A 10,312-nucleotide genomic window follows, 5' to 3' on the forward strand; every position below is an offset into this window, starting at 1 on the left:
CCACCGATTGCCTCACTTGAGGAATTTCGTTTGAGGGTAAGATGGTGTTATATTTGCCACTAACCAATTATTAAACGATCCTACAGTCGGTCGAACCCTATAAAAATATTTAAGATTGAGAACCTAAAAATGCTTAACCCTGAGATGACTCGTGAGTTTATATTCAAGAAAATTTGAGTGAGGGACTACAGTTATAGAGAGGGAAGGTGTTAGGCACCCATCTGCTCGTACAGATGCACTGTCTTTACTTCACAAGATTTGACGAGTTTATGAGGAATAAGACTAGTTCTCACGTGCAAAAAAATATAATACGACATAATGCCATGATGATTGATTGATTCGAAATTATGATGGGTATGATCCGATTATATTGGCAAGCAGTAGAGGATACGTTTAAAACGATCGAGTGCAAGGTGCAAAGTATGTAAAAATGTGATATGTGGAATGGTTGATGATGTATTGTTACTTGTGATAAAACAACGACTAACTAGCTAAGGTTTCTGGTGGACATGCTTCGATTATATTGATAAGCCTCAGAACATACGCTCGTTAGTCAAATACGAGAAACACAATGACTTCTTAGAGGTAGCAATGAGTTAGGAGCAAATAACAAAAGATCGTACATCCAGAATTATAAGCAGATTATATTTAATTGCACTATATAATAAAGATTATAGATCTCATTAGAATACGGCCACTGTGGAATCAAAGATTCACATGGAATTATAAGCGGCCACCACTTCTTAAAAGCCTGTAAAAACATAACTCGAAAAAGAGTTTCAGGCCCTTGCCACACACAATCAAATCTTTATAGCACAATGCTCATTATCCTTAGTTTTAGCTTATTAACTTAAACACTCCACTTTTGTCCAAAATGCTTAATTTAGTTTGGATCCATTATTTTCCAGTGCCAATATGAGATAAGATTACATTAAATATCTACGATCACCATCATCGGATCCTTAACCATCAAGTTCTTACTTGGTAGATCACCAATCGCATCTTGCTGACTTCACACCATGATCATCTTGTGACCCTCTAGTTATTTTCTAAGGTTGTTTTGCCAACAAAAGCAACCATGTATATTTATTTCCTTTTATGCTAATTGTATTGTTCATATATTCAATTAATAAAATCAATGATTGTCCATCCATTATTGCATCATTAAGAAACCTGAAATCTATCACAAAAAACTTTAGATAAAGGCAAAAAGATTACATTTTAAAAAACTAACTCTCTCCTTCTAAAATCTTTCCATCATTGTAACAATTGGTGGTTGAACAATTAAATTAACTTTTATATATTTGATCTTAACCCGGCTAGTTTAGCACTTGAAATAACAAGCATTTAATCTATTCGAGTTGAATAGGAACCTAGCACATCCGGCACTTTTACAAGTCATACATGTTTAACCGAATTCTGGCCACATGATTGGATTGAATGACAACACTTTCTCTTTCGTTACATTGTAAAATTGCGCCAATCAAGTAATTAACTATAAAAACCACGGATCCTTAAGACGGACGGACGCCCCTCTAATTAAAAATGGTTGCAGGAACTTAACTGATGATAGCTGATAAGACGAGAGCTTTGCTAATCACACACCTGTTAGTTAAGGTACACGCCAACGTGATAGCGTGGCACATAGGTGTAAGTCCACCCATCAGGTTGGTCCGACCTTCGAACTGTTTTCTCAATAATAATTCTGGTTCGCTCAGCATGTGGGCCCAATACTCGAAACAGGTGGATGGGTTAAAAACTTCATCCAAGTTTTTAAGGACCGTACGTTACTTTTGCAAACTGTTACCCAGATTGACCTGATATTCTTAGGCTCAGGCGTCCATTGTGGTGCGATTATGATGGATGGATGACGTATCGTGCCATGCGGGCACATGGATGGTGTGTCCATGAGCTTTACAGCACGCGTCTGAGCTTAGCAAAGCTCTTAAGATCATGACCCCAAATAATCCTTTGACCTTTGTTGACTGACGCTGATTGCGTCCTACCCCCGCCATCTCCAGCTGAGAACGGGCAGGAGATTTGAGTGTCCATAGTGATGCATGGGTCTTATCCACACCGTGCATCCATTTTTTCGTATCATTTTAGGTCATGGGCCGAAAAATGAGGCAGATCCAAGATAAAGCGGACCACACCACGGGAAGCAGCGGTGATAATGATTCTCACCGTTGAAAATTTTCTAGGGCCCACCGTGATGTTTATTTGCCATCCAACATATTCATAAAGTTACATAGACCTGGATGAAGAGAAAACACAAACATCAGCTCCATCCAAAACTTCTGTGGCCCGAAGAAGTTTTCAACGGTCAGAGTTTAATCCCATTATGTAGTCCACTTGAGCCTTGGATATGCCTCATTTTTTTCCTTATACTCTAAATTGATGCGAAAAAATTGAAGGACGGTATGGATAATACCCATACATCACGGTGGCCACTCAAAGCTCATGCCCGTTCCCAGCTGGAGATGGGCGGGGGTAGGACGCAATCTGCGTCCTTTGTTGACTTACAAGACCCTCGCCACAAAATCCATGTGAGAATAAGCCAACAGAGGCAGATTTCCTTATCTTCTCGTATATAAAATTGGAGGCTACGAGCTCTCCGACATTGTTCCCTAAAGACTACCACACAAATATTCTCACATGCAGACACAGCCAAACGCGCCCGAAAACACAAACAACCCCCCCATACTCTCTATTTCTCTCTGTACATTCTCATTCAAACTCTCTCTCTCTCTCTCGTTAGGTAGCATCATGCAACCTTCTTGCTCGTCTACATGTATTTTACAGAAGTACTTCCCAGAGCTTCTTCCTCTTTCTTCTGAAGCAGAGGGAGATGTACTATGTACTGATATTTCAGTGTCCACTTTCTCTTCTGCGATCCTCCGATCGACCCATGTTCAGAAAAGTCGCGCTATCTTAATGCAAGACTTCTTTTCTAAGCTCCCGGGTGTCATCTTCAATGTTAAAGTCTTGAGAAGACGACTTCGATTCACCAATGTCGCTCAAGTGGCATTTCTGAGAAGGTGTTTGCATGGTGGAATCAAAGAGCAGGAAAAAGAAACAGAATGGAATTCTGATGAGGGAGTGGATTCTAAGGCAGGGAGTTCGAGGGGGTTGAATTCTTGGAATGACATGCCTAAGTTTCTCCTGGCCGGTGCGGTATCTACCATTGTTTCGAGGTGATCCTCCCTCTCTCATTTATGGGTGGCAATGGGCCGGGTTTGGGCTGGCCTGTCATGACCAAGCCTGAGATGGGCCAAAATTGATAAAATCTCTATCTCCCACTTCAATTCCTAATCTATTCCTTGATCAAGTGGGCCACACCTGCAAAACGAAATAGACAGAGGATACATTCAAGATGCATGTGTTGCCTAACCAGGGATTAGAGTGGCATATTTGTAAGAATATAAAGTCTATTGGGTTGAGTCTGCCGAAAATGACTGGAGCCCAAACCCAGACTAAAAACTAGTTGTACGAGCCAACCTAATATGTCCGAGCCCGGTCTAAAGCTAGGTTGGCTAATCTGGCAGAGCACGCTGCCCAGCCCATAGCCACCCTTACTCTCTGTTATGTATGTTTCTCCAAACCTCTCACACCTGTTTCCTGACAGTGCGCATGAATCTGTCAGCACATGCATTTCCCCGGTGACCGAGTCATATTGGACTGCGGCCCACGAGAATGGTCACACTTTGAGAGGAATTGCATGATGCATTGCCCCCATCTTTGCACGCTATGGATGGATTTTAGTTCTCGCAAGTGGGACCCATGGTCCGGCTTATAAACTATAAACCGGACCATTGGCTTATGTGTCCTAGATTTGATTTGTGGCATGCAGCTGGATGGTAAGAAGAGAAATGTACATGAACCAAATAAGGCCCGTTTGGATACCACCTAATAAATTATTTTTTCTATTTACAAAGTAGATAAGTAACTCATTTGAGATTAGTAAATTTGGTTTATGATTAATTATAAGTAGCTTTTTATTTGAAGTTACTTAATCACTTCGGTGGAAATCAAGATAAGCTACTTAAGGCGTAAGTAACTTAAGTACGGTATGATCCAAACGCCTCTTTAGTGAAAGATATCTGAGTAAACTAGTGTCCGTTAATCAGAGTTTAGGACGGTTCAACAGGTCTGATTTTCAGTTAATGACCTATTAACGGTGGGTCCCCTAATTTGGAGTCTGATTTTAATTAATATATGCCAGATTACAATTTTGGAGTGCCTGCTTATCAACGATGACGTCCTGCCAGAGTATCAAACAACTCCCCGTGGGAGAACCGTTTGCTATGATGCGTAGCCACGTACATAAGGTCCGGTGTCCGGGGCACGCGGTCCGTACAAGCTGCGCCCATGGGTATCATCATCGAAACTGTTTGATCTTGCCTTCCAAACTTGCCACATGGCACACGTATAAGATCCAAGCCGCTCATCAGGCTGGTCCCACGGTCTAAATGCGTTTTTATTACAAATAAGGCTGACGGTATGATCATTCCTCCACATGTGTACGAAAGAAATAGACGTTTGAGAGGAGAGGACCAGAAGCTATCATTCACCGTGCACGACCTGCCTGCCAAATGATCAGATCATCCGTACATAGGTATGAACGGCCTGAGAACAGATTGGATCCTGCACATGTGTCATACGATAGTGCATAATGATAGTATCAGCAAACCATCTGGTAACTGCGGTATTAAAACAAAATTTGAATCAAACAAACAAAAGATAAATGTAATAAAACACTAATAAAAACACATAAATTTTATATAAAAAGCCTTTGTAGTAAAAAAATCACAGCACTAAGCACCAATAAAAGTCACTATTAAATGATACTACAAGATATACGTTTACCTGCAACAAATGTGAAACTCTTCAAAAAAATTCTAACATTCCTTCAAAATTCTCTTAGAATATTTAAGCTCTCTTAATCATACTCTAATTCCTCATTGCATTCATATTTATACACTTAAAATATGAAACAATCGGTCCAATAATGCAAAATCGTACATGCCATCGATTAAAGCATTAATCAATTGATAATCACAGGTTCTCAAACATATTCAAAAGAGTTAAGAGAGGTTATAAATATTTTCTGAATTGTCTTAATCAGTTGACTCAATTGATCTATCAATTACGTTTAAAACTCTCTAGAGATTAATCTATATAATTCGGAGCTCACTCGATGAATCAATTAGCCTAATGAATCACTCGAGGCCATGCTTAATGTTTAATGTACAAATTGAAGACATTAAAACAACTCACATTTCCTAGTAGATTACAAGATCCTCCACCAGATTACAAGATCACAAGATCCTCCATCATGATCGGGTTTAAGTTCTCACAAATGAGGTCATGGTCTTGTAATCCAATGGACTAGAATTCTCTGCCCAAGTCTGTCGGGTCCACCATTCTGTGTATGTAAGATCCAATCGTCTGTCAGCTTGTATCCTCCATGTGAGGCGTTAAGGCCAAAAGTCAGCTGGATCCACAACTCTGATTGGCCACGCCACATGGAACAATGGGATGGGAAGCTAGCAATAGGTTTCTGTGTGGGGCCACCGTGATGTATATCTTTAATCAAACCCGTTAAGTGTAATCACCGGGACGAAGAAAAGAATAAAAATCAGCCTAATATAAAACTCAGGCAGGCCACGCCGTGCGAACATGGCTGTTTTAGAGCAATTTCACATTCTCATTGGTGTGGCCCATATGAGTTTTTATTCCGATCTTCTGTATATACTTCCAAAATGATGATTCCCGCCTAATGTACGGAGTGGATTTTAAATACACAACATGGTGGACCCCACAGAGCTTGGGTGGGTGTGAAGCATCTGTTACAGACGATCCCAGTCTGTAAATCCTACCATGGATGTACTGATTGCCAAGAATCTGCCACCGAACTTGAGACTTCATTCAGGCCGATGGAACTTCTCCGTGTCTCTCCTTAACCGTCCATTTCGAGGCCACAAACCTGTGGTGGAGATTTCAGTACAACATCCATCCACATTAGGGTGCAACAGAGCAAAGATAAACCATAATTCCTGAGCATCTAGGTGGACGGAAGAGATCTAATGTAAAAATCGTAATAAATGTACAGGACATGTGTGGCCCCTTTGGAGAGAATAAAGCTGGAGTGTATCATCCACGGATCAAAGCAATCGTGGATCGAGGCCGTCCAATGGATATGGGCGTCGGAAGGGGTGACCGGGTTCTGGAAGGGGAATGTGTTGAATCTCTTCCGCATGGTACCCTTCAAATCCATCAACTTCATCTGTTATGATATGTACTGCGATCGCCTCCTTCGAATCCGGCAAAACAAAGAAATCACCAACCGTGATAGACTCATTGGTGGCGGCATCTCTGGCATCACGGCTACCATACTCTGTCTACCTCTCGACACAGTAAGTTATCTTCTCCATCTTTGCCTTTTACATGTTTGGGAGAATGTGCATTTGAAAGATTTCAAATCCTACAATTGAGGAATTAATATCTTACATTGCAGATCCGAACGAGGCTGATTGCACAAGGGGGCCAAGCTCTTGGAGGTGTATCAGGTTGCTTCTTCCACATGATCCGCAACGAAGGCATTCTCTCTCTTTACAAAGGCCTCACCCCGGCGCTGATTAGCATGGGCCCTGGCAGTGCTGTCTTCTATACTGTCTACGACATTCTCAAAGTTTTTCATCTCTCCCACAACAACAACGACAACAGCAAGGGAAAGGAAGGTGAGTTGGGTATAGTGAGGGCATTGGTTTATGGTGCCATTGCCGGGGCGTGTGCCGAAACGGTTACATACCCTCTGGAAGTGATTCGAAGGCAGCTTCAGCTACAACGAACCACCAGGTTTGGTTTGTTTGCTGTGTTCGTTAAGATGAGAGAGAGAGATGGTGGGCGATCCCTTTTTGCTGGTCTCGTCCCTAGCACGCTTCAGGTCGGACCCTCTTTTTCATCAGTGCCTACAACCAGAGGGAATTTGAAACTTCCTCAAGATTTTCTGATTTTACATACCATGCCTTAATTTTGGAAAGTCCAATCATGTGTTTTTCAAAATTCCTCAAGATTTTCTGATTTTACATACTATGCCTTGATTATGGAAAGTCCCATCATGTGTTTTTCAAAATTCCTCAAGATTTTTTGATTTTACGGACCATGCTCTTTTTCATCAGTGCCTACAACCAAAGGGAATTTCAAAATTCCTAGAGATTTTCTGATTTTACATACCATGCCTTGATTAAGGAAAGTCCATCACGTGTTTCTCCGACGTGTAATGACTAAAATGCCCTCGTTTATTATTATTATTATTTTCTCTAGAAAGTACAGTCCGGCATTTGGGGCAAATGTGGCCTGTATATGATATTCAACAAATGCATTCAAGCATAATGATTAGACCAACAAAAATTTGTTAAATCCAATCACCAGGTGGGCCCTGTAATGCTCGACTTCACCACCTTCTAGAGAAAGACATTATTATTATTTTCTCTAGAAAGTACAGTCCGGCATTTGGGGCAAATGTGGCCTGTATATGATATTCAACAAATGCATTCAAGCATAATGATTAGACCAACAAAAATTTGTTAAATCCAATCACCAGGTGGGCCCTGTAATGCTCGACTTCACCACCTTCTAGAGAAAGACATGGATGAGGGCATTTTGGTGCAATTGCATTGGTTAAGGTCATTCTTGTAAAATCACAAATCTTGAGAGATTTTGCAGTAAAATCCCTACAATCAATTATGATTTATTATCAGTTTTAGACATAATTTCTCTAGGCCAATCTGCTGGACTTTTGGGCCTTGCCCAACAAGAAACAAGCCTACTTACCAGGAATGGGTCTGAAAATCCAAGCCCACCAACTAGTTGTTGGCCTGACCTTTGGGCCTATTAAGAGAACCGTAAGCATGTATCTGGCTTGGGCCTGCGTTCATGTCTATCCTACTTGCAAGCCCTGTCCTGAACCCAGCCCATCAACAGCCCTAAGCATCCGTCCACTGTTTGATGGGGCCCATTTACAGCCGTGGTTGGGAGATTGGAGCTACCCATCTACTAGGCACAATGCAGATGGGCCTTGCTCTAGATAACGCAATGCGTGATCGACACTGTTAATTGGCGGCACGCAAACAGACTGTTGAGAATATAAATCATCAGCAGTATAGATTCAGAAGCATCAATTAACATTCAAGATGATCCATTCATGTAGATTTATGACAGCAGCTCCCAAAGAACAAGCGATTCCAATTGCACCAACCACGGCATGTGAGAGCCTCATCCCGTGATGACGTGGGAATAGCACAGATTGCCACTCATACAACACAAACTCGTAGCTATGGTTGAGCTCCCCATGGACATGATGGCCATCACCATCATCATCATGATCATAATCATCATAATCCTCATTCTCCTCCTCATCATCAATATCAATATCATTAATCATCAATATCAATATCATTACTAACAGTGATAGTTTGGAGAACAGGTATTGCCGTCTGCATCTCTGAGCTATCTCTTCTATGAAATGATGAAGTCGATTTTGAAAATCGGTTGATTTTGTTAAGAGAAACGATTACATACAATCAGTGTAAGTGAATGTGTCACGTATGTTGGATATCAGAACCGTGCAGTAGGTTGGAGACACCATGAATATCACTCGGTGCAAAAATCTGGCTGACCCACCCATTGGGAGGGCCATACTGTTGAAATCAATGGACAGCAGATGGCCTGATGCAATATAAGGGTATGCCACTTTATGAGTGGATCAGCATAACTATTAGACCAGGTGATATTCACAGAGGGGCCCACCTTTCCTGCACATTTTACATGTATATTTTCAATTTTATTTTCTTAATTTTCTTATTTTTGTGACAATGCAGTTTGACAAAGAAAAAGTGAGCATTTTAACCCGTCCTATACAATGGGTTGAAAGAATGATTTTTTTCTTCTTCTCATGAATATTATGTTTTTCATTGTTTGTATTGTAAAAGTTGTGAAAATTGTCCATCAAAATGACACCTTCTCTTGAAAAGTTGTTCTTTTAATAAGCTACCCAAAAACATTTTCATGAAAATCCACTTAAAGAACAAACGATGTACATTAACAAGTCCTCTCAGAATTTTTGCTATTTTCCACATAGACTGATCTTCAAGAATTTTTCATATCCTTGTTTATATGTCAGCCTACTCTAAATTTCCCTCTGCGTAATCACCGACTTGGTATCTTTAGTTCCTTTATGTTGGTTGGGTTGGGCATTTTTTTTAAAAAATCATGGAGAAAAGCTTTGGCACACTGGCAGAGTGTGGTGGATGACGCTTAGGCACTTAGAAATTGCAAGCAATTCAAAAATTCAAATTAAACCGTTCAAATTATAAGTATCGGTTTATATGTATCATGACAGGAATTTATGCTTATTTAATTACCTGACCATCAGATTAATGGACACTTATTGGACATTTGAAAGCGAAAGAATTCAATTGTGCAATTTTCTATATTAAAAAAAAAATGTCAACCAATCAGAGATTAGGGTAGTTGAACCAAACAGGTTTTGGGACTGTTACTTGGTGACAACGCGCGGTTCAGTTGATTTAATTAGATTGATATATGCCATATTTACGATTTCTGAGTGACTGTGTATCAAGTTTTATATAGTTGATTAACACTAAGCTAAGGGTTAGTCGATTGTGTTATAGAAAAATACCCACACATGATTGCTAAGGACAAACCAAATTACAAAAAGAGAACGGCTAAACTAAAAGCCAAATGACCAAACAAAATATAAGAGATAAGAGGTGTGGAGATTTACATGGTTTGTCAATATGCTTACATCCACGGTGTAGCAACAAAGAACTTTCTTTACAAAACAAAAGAAACAAAAATACAAAACAACTGCTGGGATGGCTAAGATCTTCCAACTAGAATGAATTCAGGGCTATCGTAGCTTTATTTCACGCTAGGAATGTGGTATGCATTGGCCATAAAGAGAGGAAGATAAAGAGAGATGGGGAGAAACACACAAAGAACTAGGGAATCTTGGAGAGAAGGCCAATAGGTACCCTTGAGATAACTTTTTCTAAGTGGAGGAAATGATTAAATGTGGGTACACCATCCCTTGTTTGGCATAATCCCAAACGTAAGGCTGACTTGACATTCAGGTGGGCCACCAGGTTTAAAATTTACAAAATTCCCCTAGTATGGCCGACTTGAGCTTTGGAATACTAGGACTTTTGGGTAACCATTTCATCCAGATGAGGCGCATCATATGAATGGGAATTGGATCGCATATAAACACAACGGTGGGTCCTACACA

General features: G+C 40.5%; 1 protein-coding gene across 2 annotated transcripts; it reads left to right on the forward strand.

Annotated features, from left to right (window-relative positions):
• The first annotated feature begins 2,709 nt into the window (after positions 1–2,709).
• On the forward strand, positions 2,710–9,141 carry LOC131217986 (probable mitochondrial adenine nucleotide transporter BTL3). Of its 2 annotated transcripts, XM_058212697.1 has the most exons (5): positions 2,710–3,194; positions 6,113–6,416; positions 6,518–6,946; positions 8,489–8,590; positions 8,883–9,141. In XM_058212697.1, the coding sequence occupies exons 1-4, from the start codon at positions 2,767–2,769 to the stop codon at positions 8,555–8,557; spliced, it is 1,230 nt and encodes a 409-aa protein (XP_058068680.1). In that variant the 5' UTR covers positions 2,710–2,766; the 3' UTR covers positions 8,558–8,590; positions 8,883–9,141. The 2 variants fall into 2 exon arrangements, with proteins under 2 accessions (XP_058068680.1, XP_058068681.1); XM_058212698.1 differs by lacking the exons at positions 8,489–8,590; positions 8,883–9,141 and adding an exon at positions 8,213–8,449.
• The last annotated feature ends 1,171 nt before the right edge of the window (positions 9,142–10,312 follow it).

The sequence above is a fragment of the Magnolia sinica genome, chromosome 1 (genome assembly GCF_029962835.1).
Source record: "Magnolia sinica isolate HGM2019 chromosome 1, MsV1, whole genome shotgun sequence".
In the NCBI taxonomy this organism is placed as follows: domain Eukaryota; kingdom Viridiplantae; phylum Streptophyta; class Magnoliopsida; order Magnoliales; family Magnoliaceae; genus Magnolia; species Magnolia sinica.

Coding starts and splice junctions, on each gene's coding strand:
- LOC131217986 (XM_058212697.1), top strand. CDS start 2,767: ATGCAACCTTCTTGCTCGTCTACATGTATTTTACAGAAGTACTTCCCA. Junction 3,195..6,112: donor GTATCTACCATTGTTTCGAG/GTGATCCTCCCT, acceptor ATAAATGTACAG/GACATGTGTGGCCCCTTTGG. Junction 6,947..8,488: donor TCGTCCCTAGCACGCTTCAG/GTCGGACCCTCT, acceptor TTTGGAGAACAG/GTATTGCCGTCTGCATCTCT.